At 45.9% G+C, this 22,524-nt stretch overlaps 1 protein-coding gene across 2 annotated transcripts; it reads left to right on the top strand.

Annotated features, from left to right (window-relative positions):
• The first annotated feature begins 39 nt into the window (after window positions 1–39).
• PPIL1 (peptidylprolyl isomerase like 1) lies at window positions 40–16,117 on the top strand. 2 transcript variants are annotated; one of them, XM_036024035.1, is made up of 5 exons: window positions 40–264; window positions 2,035–2,305; window positions 3,542–3,696; window positions 14,263–14,331; window positions 15,127–16,117. In XM_036024035.1, the coding sequence occupies exons 2-5, from the start codon at window positions 2,205–2,207 to the stop codon at window positions 15,345–15,347; spliced, it is 546 nt and encodes a 181-aa protein (XP_035879928.1). In that variant the 5' UTR covers window positions 40–264; window positions 2,035–2,204; the 3' UTR covers window positions 15,348–16,117. The 2 variants fall into 2 exon arrangements, with proteins under 2 accessions (XP_035879928.1, XP_028366478.1); XM_028510677.2 differs by lacking the exon at window positions 2,035–2,305 and having other exon boundaries at window positions 45–264.
• The last annotated feature ends 6,407 nt before the right edge of the window (window positions 16,118–22,524 follow it).

The following is a 22,524-nucleotide window of genomic DNA, read 5'->3' as shown; positions in this document are numbered from 1 at the left end:
CGTCATTGCGACCAGTCGGTTTTCGCTGCGCATCCCAGCTTCCGGATAGTGGAGGTGGGGTGTCTCCTCTTTCTTTTCTCAATTTCCTAAATCTTCGTATTGCAAGGGTGGAACGGAGGGAACCGGAAGTGTGCGCTGCACCGACGGGTCCCCAGCGAATCGACGCCGGAAGTAGTAATTGCTGGAAAAAGATTCCGCCGGCTCCGTTATGGCGGCCATCCCCCCAGACTCCTGGCAGCCGCCCAACGTATATTTGGAGACCAGGTGAGGGGGGGTCGGGCCTCTGCGGCTGCGCTGGCGGGGGCGATGTGGAGCCGGGGCTTCGCCGCGCGGCTGGGTTCCCGGTGGGCTGTCCTGCCTCGTGGAGAAGCTTGGAGCGGCGGCCGTGAGAGCTGAGTGTGGACCGTCACCGCCAGCATCCGAGCTCCGTAACGACTCGTGCTGAGGCCTTAGCGACAGCTGCCCGATTGTCTTCCTCCCGCCCCTCGGTTCATCCATACTTTCTGGCTGGGGAACGTAGGATCTGGCATTTGAGGATACAGAGGTGGATAAAACACACAGCTACGCCTTTAGGAGCTTACAGTATAGTGAAGGAGAGAGCTAGATAAATACCAACGTGATAAGTAGTACAGTTGTAACGTCGTAAGTACTATAGTTTATAAATAAATTGTTAGAACACAGGAAGAAACACATTTCCCCCACTATCAAAAGTGATATAACTGAGCACCAACCAGCATCACATTTAGTTTAATCCTTCTAGCAACTCAAATTATGTATGTATTATTCCACTTTCCTTCAATTTTAGCAGTGAAATGTCAAAACTTACAGATTAAATGGCTTGACCAAAGCCACACGGTAAGTAGGGGAACTTTATTTGGAGCCTGATATGTCTGCCTCATGTGCTAGTTTCCTTAGCCTCATTCATTTCATTTCCTCTTGGGAAGAAGTTCCAAGTGATCTTCCCAAAGTAGGACAAATTAAATAACTTCTTACGTATGCAGCACTATAAAACTAAAACTTTGTAGTCTGACATTCAAGTGATTTTCTTCATTTGGCCTTTTCTTTCCTCTCTGGCTATACCTGCCTGCCATTCCCCCGTCAGTAGCCAGGGCCCAGCCACCATCTCTGCCTTCTTTTGGTTCTTGCCTGTGCTGCTTTCCACCACAGCACAGTTCTCTTGGATGCTGCTTTTGCTCCCAGACCATTTTCCCCACCTTATGTGGCAAAATTCTACTTCAGCCACCAAATTGAAAGTAATTTCTGAGCTCACCTGGTAACATTTTTTTAAACTACAAAATAAATTGAAATTTACATCCAAGAAGTGTAGATGTGTATAGAATAAGCACTGAAAGCCATCCCTCCTATAAAAACACATTTTATAGTTTGTTGAATTATCTTCCAGGTCTTTTTCTGTGTACACATAAACCTCTCTTTTGTGTTCTACTTTTTATTTTTATTTTTATTTCTTAACTTGATTATTTTTAGAGAGAGGGGTAGGGGAGAGAAAAAGAGAGGGAAAGAAATATCCATGTGTGAGAGAAACATCTATTTGTTGTCTCTTGCACACACACCAACTTTGGACTGAACACACAACCCAGGCATGTGCCCTGACCAGGAATTGCACCAGCAACATTTCACTCTGGGATGATGCTCAGCCAACTGAGCCATGCTAGTCAAGGCTATGCTCTATTTTTTTAAAACAAAGATAAGATCATTTGATCATACTGTATCTTTTTTTGCCTATAATTTTCTTTCATTCACTAATATATGCAGCCTTCCATAGTATGGATATTTCATATTTTAGTCATTCCCTCTTTGAAGGGTATCCAATTTGCTTCTTGTTTTTTGTTACGATACATAATTGGAATGAACATCCTTGCACACATTGTATCCTCAAGCACTTTAGTAAGTTTTTCTATAAAATAGATACTTAGAAGTTGAAATTGCTGTCAAAAAGTATGCACATTTTAAATTTATACAGGTGCTTTCTGATTGCTATTCTAAAGGTACTATATTTTTAAAAATACCCACCAGAATGTTAGCTCCATGAAGGCAAAAGCACCTGGAACCATGCCTTGCACAGAGTAATTGTCCATCTGTGTTGCATATTAGTAATGTGAAGGATGACTTGCCAGTAGAAAGCTGTGTTCTGGCAGATACCACATATACAGTAGGTCCTTGAATAAAGTTAAAGCTTCGTTTCAATGTGCTTCCGTTACAACAGAAGAAAAAAAGAGATTCCTATCCAGGACCACTATCTCTGGAGTTTGCATGTCCTCCCCATGTCTGCACGGGTTTTCTCCAGATACTCTGGTTTCCTCCTACATCCCACAGATGTTCATATTAGGTGAATTAGCATGTCTAAATCATCCCAGTCTGAATGAGTATGTGCGTGACTCTGCCCAGGATGGAAGGGTGTCCTGTCAAGGTTTCATTCCTGCCTTTCGCCCTGAGCTGCTGGGATGAGGCTCCAGCCACCCCAGAACCTGAAGTGGAATGAGCAGGTTGGAAGTTAATTATCTTAATTTTATTAATCTTAAGAGGATGTATAGCTCACATTTATTTCAGTGTGAAGCATTAGAAGCATTTGGGGTGTTTATTTAGAAGCTTGGTGATGTTTTTCTGACCAGAGGTATGCCACAGGAACTTAGCTCTTGTTTGTGTCCATTAGCCTATGGTAACCCTGGTCTCATCATACATTGTTTCCCTAGAAGTCAGTGTCCAAGAACCTGTCCATAGTATTTATAAAGCGTTTGCTTATGCTGTGCTTGGCAGTGGGTACTCGGCCTATACAGGGTTGACGCATTTCTCACATTCTTGAAGTTTAAAGTCTAGGTGAGTGATGGAGAGGGGAAGACATCTACATCTTTTCCTTCTTCCTTTTCCTCAGCAGTACTTTGGGTGGGGGCGGGAGCACTCATCCATCGCTTTGGGTAGGTACCGAGGTTTGAAGTAATCAGGTTTTGTCTTTGTTGCGGCCCTTCCTAAATACACACAAACTATATCTTTTTTTCCATTAAAAAAGTTTTTTTATGACAGGTAATATATTTATATGGTTTAAAAATATAAAGTTTCAAAAGATATTCATTGAAAACCTTCCTGTCTCCCATTTACCCAGTTTCTACCCCCACCCAGAAACTTATGCTTGTATGTAGACAAATATGAATTCCTGGTATTTTAATGTCTTCCTTTTAAAAAATTACAAATTAAGTGTAAGATTTTTTTCTTAATTTAGGGGTTGGTTATATTAGTTTTTGATGATCAATGATTTTTTTTATGTATAGAGTTAAAATTTTTAGTTGTCCACAGTTATGTTGCTTAAAAGAAGTACCAGAAGCCCCTATATGTTTTACACAGAGAAGATGACTGTGTTTATGCTGTTTGCCTTGTGTTGCTTTCCTTTGCTGAGCATGAATCTGATGTTTATCACAATTTCATAACTTACAAGTTTGCAAATGAAGAGTCCTGGAGGTCTCATATTATCCCTGTCTCACGTGACCTTGTTCTTGACCGGAGCTCTACCATCCTCTTCCTCCTGCAGCATGGGGATTATTGTGCTGGAGCTGTACTGGAAGCATGCTCCAAAGACCTGTAAGAATTTTGCTGAGTTGTCTCGTCGAGGTTACTACAATGGCACCAAATTCCACAGAATCATCAAAGACTTCATGATCCAGGGAGGTGATCCAACAGGGACAGGTACAGTTAAGCCAACATTAGTTTCTGAAGTTCCATTCTGCTGTAACTGATGTAAGGCAGCCAGGGCTGTCATCCATATACCAGGGACTCAGATTAGTGATTTTGGTGACTGTTCCTACCCTCACTCACATGCACCCTCCCCCAAACACACACATGGGGAATTGACCAGAAACTAATCTTGACTCCTGGGCTTTGTAGAGTTTCTCATAACGTTCACGTATTGCTTGCTAAGAGCAAGTATTATCTGCCTGAATTATAGTAAAATATAGAGTGGTCTGAAAATCAGAAGTAAAAAAAGACATTTGCAGTGTTGTGAGGGAAATAGAATACTGGGTTCTTTGATTAACTCATTCATTTAGCAAATATTGAGTACCTGCTTTATGTCAGATACTTTTCTAAGCTCTTGGATACAGCCATGAACAAAGAGAAAAAAACTTCCTGCTCCCAGTCAAGCAGGAAAAAGGATGAGTGGGTGCAATTTTAATAGAAGGGTCAGGGAAGTCCTCTCTGGGTAGGTGTTATTAACAAAGCAGAGATCTGAATGAAGTGAGTGAATGAACCTCGTGGCTGGAGGAAAAAGCAGGCGCAGAGGCTGTGAGGCAGGAGCCTGTCTAGGAGATCATGTAGGATCTTGTAGGGCATGGTAAAGACTGTGAGTTTTATTCTGAATAAGATGGGAGCCGTTAGAAAGTTTTGAGCAAAGGAGTGACATGATCTGACGTATGCTTTACAAATCTTGCTCTGGCTGCTGTTTGGAGGGCAGATAGAGGGGCAAGAATGTGAGCTGGGAACCTGTTAGAGGGCTGCTGTAGGCATCCAGGCTACAGACCCATGTGGTTGGACACGGCCGGTAGTAGAGAAGGTGGCGAGAAGCCGTAGGATTGAGGTTATGTTTTGGTAGAAGTAGAGCCAGTGGGATTTGCCGAGATTGGATTGGGTGGGTGGGTGGGTGTGTGAAAGAGATGATGAAGGATGACTTCCAAGTTTTTGACTGGAATTTAGTGAAGTGGGGAAAGTTAAGAGAGGAACGTGTTTGGAGGGGAGAGATTAAGAATTTGGTTTTTGTTTTGGACACGCTATGTTTGAAATACTTGTCAGATCTTCCGGCAGAGATGTTGAATAAGTAACGGGATATAAATGTGGGAGTTCATGGAAAGGTCTGGGATGGAGGTATGATTTGGCAGTTATCATTTAGATGGGATTTAGATTTATTACTGAAATGCTAATAACATTTATTAGTTTTAAGGGCCATTACTTCTCAGTATGCACTTTCTCTCTGCTAATTCCTGTTCCTGCTCTTCTGCCTTTAAATAGTTTGGTTCTCTCTGTGGCAGAGTCTTTTCTCGGTCTTATTCTTCTTTATCATTCTCAGTTGTCCTTCATTTATCCTTTATGACCATAAACATTCAATTTTTCAACATACATGGACAATTTCAAACTCTAGATATATAGGAAAATAGAAAAAAAGAACAAAAACGACTCATAAGTATACCTCCCAAAGATTCCTAACCACCATTAATTATCCCCCCAGTATCCCACCTCTCAGAAATGGTCAGTGTTAACCCCTGGTGGCCATTCTTCTAGACACCATTCTTTCCAGATGCCTAGTTAAAGGGATGGATGGATGAACAACTAAGTGGAAATAATTTAGAATAGAATAGAACAAAAGGAATAGGCTGTGTCCTGCATGAAACTGCTTTTTAAACATAAAGTATTATATTTAACTTTGTATATAGTTAACAAAAATATTGACTTCCTGCTATGAGAGATGAGGCAATTAGTATTTCAATTTCTACCCCACCCCCCATTGTTTAGGAAAAACTCCATTTTGCCTGCTTCCTGTGTTGGGGACAATCCAGTTCTTCCCTCCTGTGCTTCTCCTTTACTTATATATACTTACACAGAGCACTTCACTCTACCAGTGGTCACCAAATATAAGGAGGTTTTGTCCCCCAACAAGCAATTCTCTGTGACACCAGCTAGGTGACCTACAATTTAACTTGGAGATGGCTAAGGGCTCAGTCCCATGAGACTGCCCCTGAGACACACACACACACACACACACACAGGTACGAGTGTGTGCTTCTGGCCAACTGGCTGTAGATAGAAGGTTCCAACGACCCCCTTCTGGGGTTTGATTACTTTGCCAGGGTGGCTCACAAAACGCAGGGAAACACCTGCGTTTACATTTGTCGAAGGGTAATGGTAAAGGATGCTGACGAAGAGAGGCATAGGGAGAGGTCCGGGAGTGCCAGATATCCTGTCCCTGTAGAGGTGTGTGTGTCATTTTCCTGGTGTAGGTGTGTTCACCCACCTGGACGCTCTCCAAACCTGGTTCTGTTCAGATTTCAGGGAGGTTTCCTCATGTAGGCATGGTCAGTTCCTAACTCCGAAGAAGTGGCGGTGGTTCCTGGGGGGTGCTGGGAACTCCAGGCCTCCAGTCATGGCTTGGCCTTTCTTGCAACCAGACCCCATCGAGCAGCCATCCAGGAACCTCCCCAGAGTTGCCTCATTAGAACAAAAGATGCTCCTGGTTCTCTTATCACTTAGGAATTTCCAAGGGTTTTAGTAGCCCTGTGCCAAGAATTGGGAACAGAGGCCAATTTATGTATTTCCAGTGATCTCACACTTACCCTCCCTTCCTCACTCCCAATTTTAGTTGTTAGTTACAGTTTTCCTTGTCAGAGTGTATGGCATTTTCCATGCTACACCCATGATTCCTTCAGCGACAATGTGGGTTCTGTGTTTCAGAGGGTTCGGTGCTCACCACCAGGCTTTTCCATTCACAAGTGCTAGCAGGCAGAATTTCTTTCTAAGTAGTTTTAGTGCAAAGGCTAGAGGCTGTTATATTTTTTCACTCAATCATGTTTGAGAATTTCTGCCTGTTGTCCTTGTACCTGAAAGAGACCATGATTGGGCATGCTATTCTTGGGGTACACTCATTTCCTCAGATCTTTTTAGACAATTCCGGTCCATCACCTTCTGATTTTGAACATGGCTTTGGAGAATACTGAGATCAGATTGACTTCTTCCTTTAATTCAGGCAAGATTTTTTGATTTGCATTTTGAATATTTTCTGTTATACTTACTAGATTTTCTATTTCAGGAGACTAATTCTTTGTTTTATCACTTTGCCTTCCATATCTATCATATTTCTTTTGAGTATCTTGAGATGATGTTTTCCAGTTTTTCCTGCGTCTACTGAAGTAATATCAGACCTGTATTCTGTCCCTTATTCAATTCTTAGTCATGTCTGTTCTGTTCTTTACTGTTCTGATTTATTTGTTAGTGCTATATTGGTGTCATTTGGTTCTAAATCTTTTTCCTTAGCTCTGTAATCTTTTTGCTTTATTCTGTTGATTTATTATCTTGTCTTTGAACTTGTTTTATTGGATTCTTATCTTTATTAAACTATCAGTAGCTCGAGACAGCCACAAAGTCCTTTTTGGATTATGTTTGCTCCCAGACTGAGTTCCTGGGGTGGCCCAGGAACCCGGTGCTCCTCCAGCCCCATGGTGGTCAGCGCTGGGAGCCCACCCTGCCACTCCTGAGCCCCTGTGGCTCATGCGGACCTCTCCTTCACTTTTTCAGGGCTACTCACCCACTTCTTCTGTTGGCTTCTTAAAATTGGAGGGTACTTGTGAGAATTCTCTGGGTGACTCTTCCTTTCCTGGTTGCAACTTTTAGGGAGTACAAGCAGACAAATCTTTTGTTTCTTTCCTGCTTGACTCTTCAGAATTTTTAGAGTAAAGTTTGTTTCCTTTTTCTTACTTGGTTGATGCTGCTGAAGTTTTTGCTTTTTAAATTTGTGCTTTTTGTGTTTGCTTCATCAGGTATTGGGGGAGGAAGAGTCCACATTCTTTATCTGAAAGTGTCCTTCTAGCACTTAGATGTACTTTTTTCCTGTCATCTTCCTCTCTTTCATTGTTGCTATGAGATAAAATTTTAATTCATAACTCCAGTGAACTGAGAGAGGCAACAATTAGGGTAAAAGAATTAGAAGCGACTCACACTTGAGTTGCTTGTGCCAGAGTTTCCCTGTATTTCTGTAGTTGTTCTGAATCCTTCATATTGTCACATTTCCATGTTGTAATTGTAATGAAATTGAATCCCTCAGAAGATTTCCAGCCTTGGCCAGTGTGGCTCAGTGGATTGAGTGCTGGCCTGTGAACCAAAAGGTCGCTGGTTCTGTTCCCAGTCAGGGCACATGCCTGGGTTGTGGGCCAGGTCCCCAATGGGGGGTGCACAAGAGGCAGCCACACATTGATGTTTCTTTTCATCCCTTTTTTTCCCCTTCCTTCCCGTCTCCCTAAAAATAAATAAATAAAATATTTTTTAAAAAGATTTCCAAATAATTGCATCCAACCTCAAGTATAATGAATGATTGAGCGCAGCCTGCTGGCAGGTCCGTGGTGGAAGGCAAACCAGAGTTAGGTCCTCCCAGGTCACAGGTATGAGCTGCTAGCTGATTCAGTAATACAGTACATTTTTGGCTAAACATCTCAGTGTGCAGCATTTGGCACCCTGGGCTCCTCAGCAGGTCAGTGTGTGTACCACTTCTGTCCCCAGCTGCCCCTCAGTCTGATGCACCTGTTCTTTCCAGCATCTTCCTGATATGTTTTTTCCAGATGTTTTCTCAATTCAAATACACTTTGACTTCCTGCTTTAAATCATTTTTCTTCTATTAAATTTTTACTTTATGCTGACTCTTTCCTTAGCCCTCTGAACATCTTTTATCTGTTTTTAAGAACTGCCATTCCTCTCCTCCCTGTAAGACAAGACATCCTACCCAGTGCTTCCTTTGGCTTCTCCTGCTCTGTCCTAGCCTCGTAGTGCTCACTGGCCACCATGACTGCAGTGATTAACTACGTGTCCATGATGCTGTGTGTCACCCTCACTCTGGTCTTGTCTCTCCTCTTGTCCCCAGGGACACCTGAAGTGTAACGTGTTGAGCAGCAAGCTCATTGTTAACTTGACTCATTGGATGAATATTTGCTAAGAGTCTGCTTGGCACCTTGTGCTATTCTAAGGCCTGTGAGGGGTACCTAAGCATCAGAAGCCAAGGCATTTTTCTTTTCCTTGCAGAGCTGCTAGCACTGCCAGGTAGACAAGATATTCATTGTAGGAAGTATCCAGAAAGTAATAATGTATTCAGTGTGCAAATATGTGGTGGTATGCTATGGAGTGTTATATAACAGGTTGGAATAATTAATAATAAGAGAAAAAGTACAGGGGGATACTGTACATAAGAAGGAGGCATATTCTGAGGTGGGCCTTGAAGGAATATAGAATTTTAACTCTTGGGAGGACAGGAAAGGGCATTTGGGATTTGGGAAGAAGAATGGGTACAGAGCGGAGACACAGGTGGCAGGCATGTAGGATGTGACACCGGCCAACCACGCCGGTGTCACAGCTCACCTGCTGGACTGGCTCTGCGACCTCTACATGTCTGGGTTGCATGCATGAGATGTGGTTTCCAAGGCCCCTGAAGTGCATGTTTAGGGGACAGTAAAGGAGAATTTGGGGGCAGAGTGCAGAGCAGTAGGAGATAGCGTGGGGGGGTAGATAAGGCCAAGTCATGGAGGAACCCCCCAGCCCCGAGCCCCAATCAGGAGTTCGGATTTGATTTAGCATCATTTGGGGACCATGTGGAGCTCTTGAGTCTGGGATGAGAAAACCACGTGAGGAAATTTAACCCAGATATGGGATGTGGCAAGGTAGTGTAGTGTAGTGTGGGGGCGAACAGCAGGGTTTGTGGCCTGGTAGGCTTGGGGTTGAATCTTGGCTTTGTAGGAACACTTGTTAAATATAGACTAGTTATGTAGCCTTGCTGAGCCTTCTTATCCATGAATGAGGAGTGTGGTCATATGCACCTCATGGGGGTGTTGTGATTAGCAAATGAACTGATCGTCATAAGATGGTTAGACAGGCTTGACACAGTAGGAGCTCAAAAATGTGTGGTTATTATTAATTTTGGTTTTTAGTTCATTTAACAAATGTCTGTGAGACTCCTGCCATGGTCCAGACATTGTTCTAAAAGCTGGGGACACAGCACTGAATAAGGAAGCCCCTGTGGGGCTGTCATTCTAGTGGGAGAGGCAGACCATGACCAGGTAGGTACATGATGGGCTGCCAGGTCATGATGGATGATGTGGAAGAAATAATGTGTACAGGGGTAGAGCAGGGATTCGCAACCTTGACACCCTTGACATTTTGGGATGAATATTTCTTTGCTGTGAGGGGCCATCCTGTACATTGTAGGATGTTTAGCTGCATCTCTGACCTCACCCTCTAGATGCCAGTAGAACCCCTCAGTGTGACAACCACAGATGTCCTCACATGTTGTCCGATTCTCCAGGGGCAGTCTCCCCTGGTTGAGGACCACTCGGATAGTGAGCGAGCAAGGTGCTATTTTGGATAGTGTCATAGGGAAGACCTCTCTGATAAGGTGGCATTTGAGCAGAATTCTAAATAAAGTGAAGTAGTCAGCCATGAGACTGTCGGGGGCAAGGACACTCCAGAGGGAACAGCAGTCAGGGGCCTTAGACCAGAGTGTGCTTGGCGAGAAACCGCACAGACGGCAGTGTGGCTGGAGCAGGTGAGTGAGGGGGAGAGCGGCAGGAGATGATTTGAAGGATAGCGGAGTCCTAAATTGTGGAGAGGCTTGTAAGCTGTGGTGAAGACTTTGGATTTTGTCCTAAGTGTGCTGAAATGTTACCGGAGGACTTTGACAGAGGACTGCCACAGTGCAACTTGTTTTGAAAGGACCCCCCTGGCCTCCAGGTGGAGAATAGACTGGTGTGGAGAGGGAGAGGCAAGGCTGGAAGCAGGGAGACCAGTTGAAAGCTTTTGTTGTTGTGAAAGCCAAAACTCATAGTTTGGACTAGAGTGATGGTGGTTCTGTGGGTTCTGGTCCTCTGGGAAGCTGATGCCAAAACAGAGTTAGACACTGAAGAGCTTTATTGGGGTAACACCTGTGACTGATAAAAGGGTGAGGGAGGAGGGGCTGGAAGAGGAGGTCTTCACACATCAGTGCAGGTATAACACCTATGAAAGGAGAGAGGGAAGAAGAGAAGGTGCCAGCAGAGGAAAATGAGCTGTCAGTAAGCTGGGATTTCAAAAAGGGTGACATCAACTGTCAGATGCTGCTGACGGATCAAGCAAGGTAGGCCTGAGGATTGGCCATTGGGTTTAATGACATGGGTCACTGATGACCTTGACAAAAGCACTTTCATTGGAGTGGTAGAGACAAAAGTCTGAATGGAAAGCATTCAAGAGGCAGGAGAGCAAGCAAAGACACCATGTTGACAGCTCTTTTGAGGAGTTTTTCTGTGAATGAAATGCAAAAACATAGGCAGGTAATAGGAGATGGAGTTGTTTTGTTTTTTAAGATGGGAAATATGAGCCCTGGCTGGCATAGTTCAGTGGATTGAGCGCAGGCTGCAAACCAAAGCATCGCAGGTTTGATTCCCAGTCAGGGCACATGCCTGGGTTGCAGGCCACGGCCCCCAGCAACCGCACATTGATGCCTCTCTCTGTCTTTCTTTCTCCCTCCCTTCCCTATCTAAAAATAAATAAATAAAATCTTTTTAAAAAAAGATGGGAAATATGCATACCGTGTTTTTATGTGGATGCAATGATCCATTAGAAAGAAAAATTGTTAGAGAAGAGGGGAAAATTGTAGTTGCAAAGTTCCTTAAAGGTGAATGGGATTCATTAAGTACATGGTGGTAAGATAGTTATAAGAACAATTTATTCATACTGTATTAATAATGGAGGGAGGAAGGTAAATGGGTAGAGATGCAGGAAGGGAAGTGGATTTGGTGGTAAGAACATGGGAAGATCTCTTCTGCCTTTTTCTCAGTAAAGTAAGAAGGAAAGTTACCCACAGTGAGGAGTGGCGGAGGTTTGAGGACAGAGGAATTGGAGTAAACCTGGGATCACAACACACATTTGCTTCTCACAGGAAATGCTCAGGTTATTTCGGTTAAAGGAAGCTCATCATCACAGATACTACTGTGTTTGCTTCATGTTATGTCCCAAGTGCACGGTTTCCGTGCATTACCTCATTTAATTCTCATAGCAGTCCTAAGAGACATAAGTGCTACTATTCTTGTTTTCCATTCAAGGAAGCTGCATGGAACAAAGTGGATGCCTCACAGTGGTGAACAGAAAAAAGCTATGTGCAGAGAATATATAGGGTATAACACATTTATATAAGCCTGAAAACATGCAAAACAACAATACACTGTTTAGGGATGCATAAATATGTAATAAAAAAGAAAATGCATGGAAATGACAAACTCCTGGTCAGATTAGTGATTACCTGAGAAGACAATGTGATTCTTTGAAGCTGGTTCACTCTGGGGAGGGGCGCAGGGTGTGTGTGCATGGGGTCAGCAGTGGGTTTGCCACACTGTGTTTCTTAAGAAGGTGTACAGTTGTTTGTCATATTATTTTCATCTTATGTATGACTGAAACATTAAATACATTAAGTAAATGTTTAAAGGAGAAGACAGAAGGATAAAAGAACTTTGAGAATACAGAGTTTACGAAACAGGTCTGTGCCTCTCTCTGTTCTATCTGTACTAGCCCAGGCACACTGCAGGTTTTTGACAGCGGCACTTCCAAATTGTCAGCTTTATAAGTCATTATTGACATCTGTATAGGCTGCGCTGTACCGGAGACCTCTTTAATCACTCTCTGTCCCCCTCCCAGCACTCCCCTATTCCCCATGCCCAAAGGAATGTTTTGATTGGAATAATTTGTTTTGCTGACATTTTGCTACAAACCCTACTGAGTCAAATTAGGTTATGGAAAGATACTGTATTATGAGTAAATGGTGCTGCAGATGCCCAAACTAGTTGCACTCGGTCAGACTCTGCCTAGTGTGTGAAAGGGGTGTCCTTTCCTTCTGGTGGCTGCACACCCCAGGCTTCACCTGTGCCTCCTGAAATCCTCTTCTTGTTTGTGTTGCCGTTTATGTGATGGGTCTCAGTGGCCGTGAGGTTTCATTTTGGCAGCCCTCAGCTTGCAGGGATCACACTTCTGAGGCTCAGCTCACGGTATGGACCTGAACCTCACCCCCAGCTCACTCACCCAAGGCCTGGATGCAGGGCTTCACCTCAGTTTGCCCCCACAGCCCTCTGAGACCTCTCTCATCCTCAGCCCTAGCATTTCTGCTGACACCCCCCAGCCCTCACTCCCCACACACCAAACCTCAGGCGGGAGCCTTGACTCCATAGTGGGGGGAGCAACAGATTGGTTACATAATTGCTGTTTGGAGGTATACTGGCAGGTTAGAATTTTTGGAATGATTTTTTACATAGTTTTGTAGTTCGGTAATTTTCCAGAAGGATAAGAGTGGGCCAGGTGGGAGGTTTCCTCTGAGTCTTTTAGGATTCATCCCCATTCCTCTCTGCAAAGAGCTGGGGGCTGTGACAGGCTCCCTGTGGTGGAGCATCCTCAAAGGTAAAGCAAAGGATTTTTACCATGGAAACACCACAGCCCAGGCCCAGGGGCCTCCAGGGGTGGACATGGTACTTTAACATGCTACTTTCACAGCAGGCCACATAAAAGGAGGTGAGCTCCCTGTGGCTGACCGGGCTGTGTTCTGGCCACCAGGCAGGCAGAGGAGGTTGGTCAGTCCAGTGTTCACTTTGTTCTAGGTGGTTTGTCTTGGCCGGTCAACTCGGAGAAACCAAAGCACTTCAGCAACGCATACGGCTGACTAAATACAACAGCAAAAATCTTTCTGCTCTGACAGCCAAACCCGGGTGCCCAGCACAGCACCAGGCTCTTGTGGATATAATAGGAATAGTCTGAGGTGGTGACATTACCAGCAGATCACTCTCAATCCCATGTTTCTTCACATTCTTAGGATATACTGCCTCTCCTTTCTGCCATGTTGCCACTTACCTCTGTCCTGTTTCTCCATAAGCTAGATATCTTTGAGTTAAATGAATTGTATGTTCCTTCATCTAGGGTAAGGACAGCAAATAGGTTTCATCTCTGATCCATTAAAAGTGGCCGCCCGGAGCTCTGGGTTGGTCAGGGTCCAGGGGCAGATCTAAGCTCGGCAGGGAAGAATGCTGACTGATTAGCAGTGCTGTGGCAGGCAACGGGAGTGGGGCTCGTGGCACTACTCTCTAAAGTACTCATAAAAATGTTTAAAAAATTAGGAAACCTCTTAACACATCACACTATAAATGGTGGTTATCTGTAGATGGTTAGATTACAGGGGGCCTTAATGTTCTTTTGATAACGTTCTGTGTTTTCTATATTTTTGACAGTGAACATGTATTACTTTAGTAAGCAAGAAAAACACTCTCGGTGTTATTTTGAAAAGAAACATCTTACCTGAATGAAACCAGTGATTTGAGTGCTGTGTCAGTGCTTGATTCTGCTGCTGGGCGGTGTAGTTGCAGAGTACCTAGCAGGGGGCTTGGTGTGCTCACTGCCTTTCTCTTCTCGTACTCTGAAAAATCCCTTAACCCTGGCCCATCGTTCTTGATGTGAGGACAATGTGGAACTGGCTGACTGGCTTCTCATCTTCTAATGTGGCAGGTCGAGGAGGTGCATCTATCTATGGCAAGCAGTTTGAAGATGAACTTCATCCAGACTTGAAATTCACAGGTAAGTTTATGATCTGGCTGGACTGGGTGGGAAGGGAGAGTAGATTTTAAAGATGTTATTTATTTTTAGAGAGGGGGAAGAAAGGGAGAAAGGGGTGGGGTGGGGGCATTGATGTGAGAGAGAAACATTGATTGGTTTCCTCTCGTACGTGCCCTGACCAGGGACCAAACCCACAGTCCAGGCATGTGTGCCCTGGCTGGGAATTGAATTGGTGACCTTTTGCTTTTGGGATGATGTCCAACCAACTGAGCCACTCTGGTCAGAGCAGGAGAGTAGATTTTAAAAGTTCATTCTTTTGGTTGTGATACAAGGTGAGTGCCAGACATGGTGGCATGGTGCCACGTAGCTGCCTAGCTGCGGCGCCACAGAGAGCCTAGAGGATTAGAGAAAGTGGCGCCTCAGAGCCCTGAGCGATTCTGAGTGTTATGGACTCTACTTGTTGAATGTTGCTCTTATAAAATAACAATAGGAGAACAAAAGCTTCCTCAAAGAAGCAGGAGACCCTGATGGATTTTTTTAGGGTAATTGGGAACATGGTCCAGTGATCAGTGAAGAGTCATCATGGATAGGGGTGGGGGGGGGTAGGTGAAGACAAGGTTGTCAGGGTGGTGCAGTTGTTGGGCTCTCTGCAAGGGCAGAGAGCCTGCCCTGAGGGAAGGTGGTCTGGGTGGGGTGGTTGATGATAGAGGCCAGAATAAAGTCTGGCTTCTTTTCATCCCTGAGATGGTGCAGTAGCTCCAGATTAGAGCTGTGGGGGTTATTCATACTCTTTCCTCTCTTCCTTTTTTTCACCAGGGGCTGGAATTCTTGCAATGGCCAATGCAGGGCCAGATACCAACGGCAGCCAGTTCTTTGTGACCCTAGCTCCTACCCAGTGGCTTGATGGCAAACACACCATTTTTGGCCGTGTGTGCCAGGGTATAGGCATGGTGAATCGAGTAGGAATGGTGGAAACAAATTCCCAGGACCGCCCTGTGGACGATGTGAAGATCATTAAGGCATACCCTTCTGGGTAGTCTTGCTGCTCTCATGGGCACGCCAGGTCTTCTGAGTTGGCCCAGCAAACCAGCTTCCAGATGACCTAAAATGACAGATAACTCTGAACTTTGATTTTGGCCTTGCAAATCATGGAGCTAAGGAGGCCTGGGGTCTTGGGTGAGTTAGAGATGGAAATGTCTGTTCGCATCTCCCCGAGCCTCGGTTGACAGAGCACCTGCAGAAATGCCCGTGTGCGGTTACATGCAGCTTGCTGCTCACTGTAGACCACCCATACTGCTCCTGCCTGTGTGCGTCTGCTCTCGCACACTTGCAACCAAATGAAGCGAACTCTGTCATTTCTCAGTGTCCAGACAAACTTCTTTCGGCAAAGATTTACATTCTGGCCTACACTGCAGGCTTTGGTGGCTGACGGCCCCAGAATTCAAACCAAGTAGTGTCTGTCAGCCTTCTGAACTCTGCACACCCTATTTCGGTCTCCTACGTTTGTTCTTCCCGGGCATGTCTGCATCTTTCTCTGTATTTTCCCTCTCAAAACCAGAACATCAACACTGCTGTTCCTGACACTTAGACATCCCACGCAAAGCCACGTTGGATTTTTGCCAAATGAAAAATACATCCAACAATCAAGTTTCTAAGAAGGTGTCAAGTGGAGAATGATAATGTGTAATAATCAAGAAATAAATTTATTAAAGGAAGCAGAAGCATTGACCATTTTTTCCCCAGGAAGGAAGAGAAATCTGTAGTGAGCATAAAGACAGGCTATGAATTCTCCTTAAAAAAACAAACAGTATTCTCATAAAGGGGAACTACCACTTAAGTTTTTTTAAAACCTAAGGCTAGGGAAACTAAAGATTTTATGTTAAGTTTTTTAAGAAAATCTTTCTGATTTTTTTTATGGGGTAGGAGTGAAGAGAGAACGGAAGTTAATACCTATGTAATACATAGAAACTTCTGAAATAAAATGCCATTTGTTGAAGTCTTTGCTGTGGTCTGATTTTAAATGTTATATGAGATTCTATCAACCATTTTAACCTGTGAACCATCTCGTAGTACTGTCTTCAAGATTCCACATCATTTTAGGTTTGTGGATCTCTAGTGGACTTCTCCCATTCAAAGACAAATCTGACTTTCAAAAGGTAGAACCAAAGAAAGAAACTGTGATCTCCATGAGCACTTCTGAGCAAGGAGGAAGTCCCTGTAGGTTAGCCAGGCGGGTGTGCCGAGAGACCTACACCATCCCTCAGACTCGCAGGAGATACACCTGCCTGTCCTCATGGGCTCAGAGGCAGTAGTGTGTGTTGTGATGTTTGCTTTCTTAAGCTGGTAGCTTAAATGTTTCCTTGTCACTCCATACACTTTGGAAATGGCAGTTTATTCCACAGAATTCCATTCCATGGAATGACCAAACGGTTCTTTTCCCCAAGTGTCTCCCATGTTTAACTGCTCTCCATCCTTCTCTCTTTTCTCTCAACAAAAAAAGGAAAACCCAACAACTACACTATGTAAATGACTTTGTAACTTCCCATAGCTGGCTTTGGGGTACAAAGTACTGTCCTGGGAAGTTAGAAATGCATTTCTTTAAGCCTGGACTGGGCAGGCATAATTGGAATGACACTCATCCAGGTACCTCCCAGAATCAGAACCCCGAAAATCCCGCATTCACCTAGGTCACCTGAGTGGCGGGAGCCTACTCTCGCCGCTTTGAGAAGGTTGTGAGCACACGTGGGAGGACAGTGGCCCAGACACGGTTCCCTGTTTCTGGGGGCGTGCACCAAACGTGCCCGGGTGATCTTGCATGTGAGCAGGGGCTGGTTTTCACAAAGGATGTGACCTCAAAGCGTGTAACTCGAATTGCTTCACAATTTCTAAAGATGCTGCCAGTTAGCCAGAGATGTAGAAATTGTTTCTGTGTAAAGGGAGCTTGTTTACAGGGAATCCTGGTTGATCCTTTTGTCCTCTAAGTGTCATCACACCCTCTCAGGGTAAGAGGAGAAGTCTCATAAGAGCTGAGATGTTAGGGCACAGACCGCCCCTGTCAGTCACATCTCAGGTCAAGGTGAGGGTGGAGGGTGAGAAGGCCAAGACGGCTATGACTTTGGAGATTAACGGAGATAGGTTGTAGGACTGCCTGAGCTAATCAAGGGATGGGAGTACAGCTTCAGTGGAAAGGGCAGGAGATTCTAGACTTCTAGAGAATGCATTAAGTTGTGAGTGGGCGAGCCAGTGAAAGAAGACTTCAAACAAGTGTCCCTCCGACAGGTAAGAAGTTGGGCACTCAGACCATACAGTGTGTGGTCCCAAGGACCCTAGCCCGGGGCTTCTCACAGTTCACCACACAGGAGTCACTGAGGAGTCTGCTGGAAAGCAGATCCAGCTTCAGCATCCATCCAGAGATTCTGCATTTCTTGCAGCTCCCAGGAATGGTGATGGCTGGTTCAGACACCACATTTTGGGTGGTGAGATCCTGGAGGTCATGTTTGTCCAATGTGGAAGTGGGGAGTGGTTCCTGAGAGCATGGGCCAGTCAGGCCCAGGATGTGATCCTCCTGCTAGACCAGGGGTGGCCTTGGAAGAGTGGAGAGAATTCAAAGCCAGGATGAGCTTCAACTGTTTTTGGCTTAGGCTTTTAAGAGTGGGCTCTCAGGACCAAGTGGCTTTCATTCCGTTCCTGCTTTAGTATATAGTGGATGCCAGAGCATGGTGTGTGGGTGCCAGAGTGGGTGGGGTGGTGCAGCTAATAGGCATTACAGAAAATGCAGGGGAGATACCAGCAATTATGACATGGAAAGACGAGGACTCTGGAGCCAGCCTGCCGGGGCTCAAATGCCAGCCCCACTGCTTATCTGCAGTGTGATAATTTTTTAATTTCTTGGTTCCTTAGCTTCCTCAGCCATAAAATGGGGATGATGGTCCTAACCTCATAAGGCTACTATGAAGATAAAATGAGCTAGAACAGGGGCCAGTATTTAGAAAACGGCTGTTATTACCAGTGGCCCTTGAAGCTGCCACGTGCCTCCCCTACCTCTTAGTCGGAGGTAGCAGCAGCCTGACCTCTCCCTCCCTCTGGGCCCACCTCTGAGAGCAAAGGCTGTGTCTTACTCCCCTCTGTATGTCCCCTCAGTGCCTAATGCAGTTCTTTGAAGTTACTGCTGAATGAATCAAATAAAAAATTGTTCTGTCTCAGGAAAAGATTGAGATCCAGAAACAGCTTTACCCCAGGTCTCCAAACGCAGGCTTCAGCTGGTGTGGCAGCACAGCCTTTCCACTAAGCCCTCTGGAAGTCCTCAGCTTGATTTATTTTTGGATTGTGTCTCCAGAATATGTCAAAATAGCTTCCCCTGCAGAAGGGGAAGGATTCCTATGCCCAGATCCTCAAGCCAATCTGAGCCGTCACTGTGGCCTCTTCTGGCACTGCATTCTTGCAACGTGTGGAGGTGGAAACATTGAAAAGAACATTTGTTTAAGTAGCAGAGTCTCCTGCCTACAAATCACTTCGTGGCCTGAGAGCCCTGTTGCTGTGGAGTAGATTACAATTCTTCAGGTAAATGTCAGGATAGGGGATCTTCTAGCAACATTCTTTTGTAGATATGAGAGAAGCAAGGTACAGGGGAAGAAAACAACGTAAGGACTTGCTGTAAGGCTGGTTTGGTCTGGTTTAGAAATTGGCTCCTCCTTTGTTCTTCCAGATGGGCAATTCATGATCCCTGACTGCATCTGAAATCACAGGCGGCCAGTTTGGGGCAAGGTTTGGAGACAGAGAGATGTGAGACTTTTGTGTGATCTTGGGGAATCACTTTACCTGTGGAACTTGGTTTCTTGGTTCATCAAACAAAGATCAAAACTAGGTGGTTTTTTAACCCGAAATTTCTAAATCTAGGTCATACATTCTGAAAAGATTCCTTCAGCGGCCATTTCCATTGAGTATGGTATTTTGAAATTTGCCACTAGAGGCCACTGTGAATACAGTTTAGCCTTAACGGCTTCTTTGAAAGGTAGGTCTCCCGATGCCTTCTATGATTCTAGGCCAGGCCTGCCACCCTCAGAGGTAGAAAACCAGCCACTGCTCAGACTGCGAGGGCCCAGAGCTGAGGTGTCAGCCTGGCACTGAGCAGGCTGAGGATGGCTCTCTGTCAGCAAGTCTGACCCGCCCCCTTCCCTGTCCTGGCACTGGATGGAGGAGAAGCCTCTCCATAGGAAGGCAGGGCAAGCCCTTGTGACCAGGGCCTGATGCTGCAGCTTGCCTCCTCATAGAGAGACAATTCCCTATAAGCCACTTAATATTTCACTTTACAGTTGAATTCCTTTACTCGACGGTAATTTTGGAGCCCCTTTTTACACCCAGCAACAACAAAATTTATTTTCATGGAATCAGAGATAGTCAATCAGAGGGAGCCTTTCAAGAAAATAAAAAGTTATTGTTGCCCTTTCTCTGTTCCATGGTTTGAGGAACCATCTTACATGTATTTCTCTCTTGATCCCCCAAATCAGCCCCAGAGGTTGGCATTATTGTGTCCATCTGCAGGTGGGCAAACTGAAGACCAAAAGCAGATAGCCCGATGGCTTGTACAGAGTGATGAACGGATGGAATCATGGGCCCAGGACTGCATGGTTCGCAGAAAGCAGGGCTAGGACTTGAACTGGGAACTTCTGGTCCCAAATTCAGCCCTCTTACCTCCTCCTTTGACATACAAAGGAGGAAGGTGAAGTGAAAGAAAGAAGATGGTTTTGTGGGAAAGCAGGGGTTGGAACTAGATGTCCTGCCTCACAGGGGGGACTGTCATACCTACTGCCCCGTCCTAGAGGGTCCGCAGGCCAAGCTGGCTGGGAGGCCCAGGCTTGCCTATCCCCAAGGTCCTTCCAAGCAGAGCCTGAGCCAGGCCCACCAAGGCCTAGCAGGGGGAAGGGAGGAAGGGAAGGAGCACAAATGGCCCTAATCAGTGTGTTTATTGGATCATAACTGTAGTAGCCTCACCACTCAGCTAATCACACAGAAATCACTTTCCTCTCCGTGAGGACCTGGCCGCAGCTCCATTAGAAGCTGCTAGGCCCGTACCTGTGAAGAAGCTCCACACAGCAGAAGGGGTGGGGGAGGGGGGAGCAATATTTCTGCTTCCTCATTACGCTGACGGGGAAAATGGCCATTTCACATTCACTGCGTAAGGAAAGTCCCCAAGGGAAAGAGAATCCAAGGTTCACAATTGTCTTTTTGGCAACATTCAGCTGTAAGAGCAAATGTTTCTTTTGTGCTTCCCTTTTAGAAAGCATTTGTGATGCTGTTAAAGATAAAACCAGAGAAGGGAAGGACCTCGTGTTTGGGGAACATACCAGGGGCCAGGGGTTACACACATGATTCCGTTTGATCCCCTGAGGCCTGTGCACAGGCAGCGTGCTGTCCATTTCACACACGAGTCCACTTTATGGGTGCAGGCTCCAGGTGGCCCGGGTCTGCCGTCGCCCTCCGCCATACCCTAAACTCCCACAGGGACGGCTTCCTTGCCATTCTTTCCTCCCTCCTCCAGCTCAAAAAGTGTGGAAACTGGTCTTCAAGCCAGATCACTGTGTGACCTTGACCACCTTCCCCCGACTCAGTTTTTCCATCTGCAGAACAAAGGGTCGGGGCCACAGCGGTCCCTCTGGTCTAAAGTTGGACAATTTTCTGATGGTATTTTTCTTCCAGGTAGCTCCCAGCACATCCTCATCTCATGCCCACTTGGGGGGGATGGGAGTACAGGTACTATTAACTCCATATTTTAAGCAGGTGGAACCTGAGAAGCAGATATACGGTGAGGGGTTCAAGGTCACAACATGAATGAGAGACAGGAGAGACACGACACTCTGCCCCTTGCCCCCAGGCAGTCGGGCAGGCAGGCAGGAGGCGGCCTCTGAGAGGCTGTCAGCCAGCAGCAGCTCCCCCAGCCTGACACCTGAGCCTTGCCCTGGCTCCTGATAGAATTATCAGAGAACTGGGGAACACATACTTCCTGTAATCAGGGCAACTTTTCTTAGCCAGGGGTGGAGGAGGCAATATGTGAAGTGTGTCTGATGAGCTCCCCATTCCAGTGCAAGGCCCAGAGTTAATGAAGCCCAGGGAAGTCACAGCAGGCAGCTGGAGATGCAGGCGCACTCTGGGGCTGGGACTGCCAGGACTTTAGCTTCTGCACAAAGCCAGGCTGGCGGCATTTTGTGCACATTTCCGTTTTCTTCAGCAGGCAAATGCAGGCAGCTCAGCAGGAAAATGATTTTATAGCTTAAAAAACCCTGTTTCACCCACAGTAGCTTTCCAGGTTGCCCCAGTATGGGCACAGCTAAGGGAGATGCTAAGGAACAGCCGTGACAGAATCTGAGGGATGGTGTGAAATGACAGCCCCTGACCTCTGACTTCCACCCATCAGCCTGAGGTGGGGAGGGCAGAGAGTCCTGAGTTCTAGGTCCCATGGCAACTGAGGCAGGGGAGAGGTGAGAGGGGTTTCTTTGAATGGAATCGATCACGGCCTTCCAGGTGAAAATCCAGCTGTTCCCTGCACCCAGGCATCAAGCGTGCTGGTGGGAGGCCCGGCCTTCAGGGAGGGGCGCGGCTTGCTTTTAAGCTCCTAAAGAAATGTGAGGACTCAGTCTCCATTTCCCAAGGTGCTCAAACAAGAGGAAATGGTTTTATATCAAGTGGAGAGAGAGTTTAGGAAGCCCAAGAGCAGACTAGCTGACTGGGGGATAATGTTTTCAGATGTAATTAAATCCAGCTAAAAGCAGGAGGCCGAGGCCTGGGAAAGGCCAGGCTTTGGAGGACCAAGGTCCAAGGACAAAAGTCTTCAGGCGTACCCCCTGCTAGGGGGAAGAGGGGGAAAAAAGAAGTGTTTTGGGGGTTCAGTGGAAGGAGAAATGCAGTCAGATTGGGAGAACTCAGGTAGCTCCTGGGAGGAGACAGTGCACGTGAGGGGGGGGACGACCGGGGCCTGGCGGAGAGCGGGCAGCGGCAGGAGCAGCCAGGGCAGCCCACACAGCTGGCTCTGGGTGGGTGTTAAAGCCGGATGGGGCGTGGGGAGAGGTGCAGTCACCTCTGCCCTTGTTGTGGAAGGCCCAGAGACGGCACATAGGCATCTCTCAATGAATGGACATTTAAGGGGACCTATCCCTTGAAAGAGCTGCAGTGAGAGAAGAAAAGATCCTGGAAACTGATTTATTTAATCAGAGGTCCTGT

Source organism: Phyllostomus discolor, chromosome 4 (assembly GCF_004126475.2).
Source record: "Phyllostomus discolor isolate MPI-MPIP mPhyDis1 chromosome 4, mPhyDis1.pri.v3, whole genome shotgun sequence".
In the NCBI taxonomy this organism is placed as follows: domain Eukaryota; kingdom Metazoa; phylum Chordata; class Mammalia; order Chiroptera; family Phyllostomidae; genus Phyllostomus; species Phyllostomus discolor.
The sequence above is the reverse complement of the archived record's forward strand: the minus strand, read 5'-3'. Positions and strand labels throughout refer to the sequence as shown.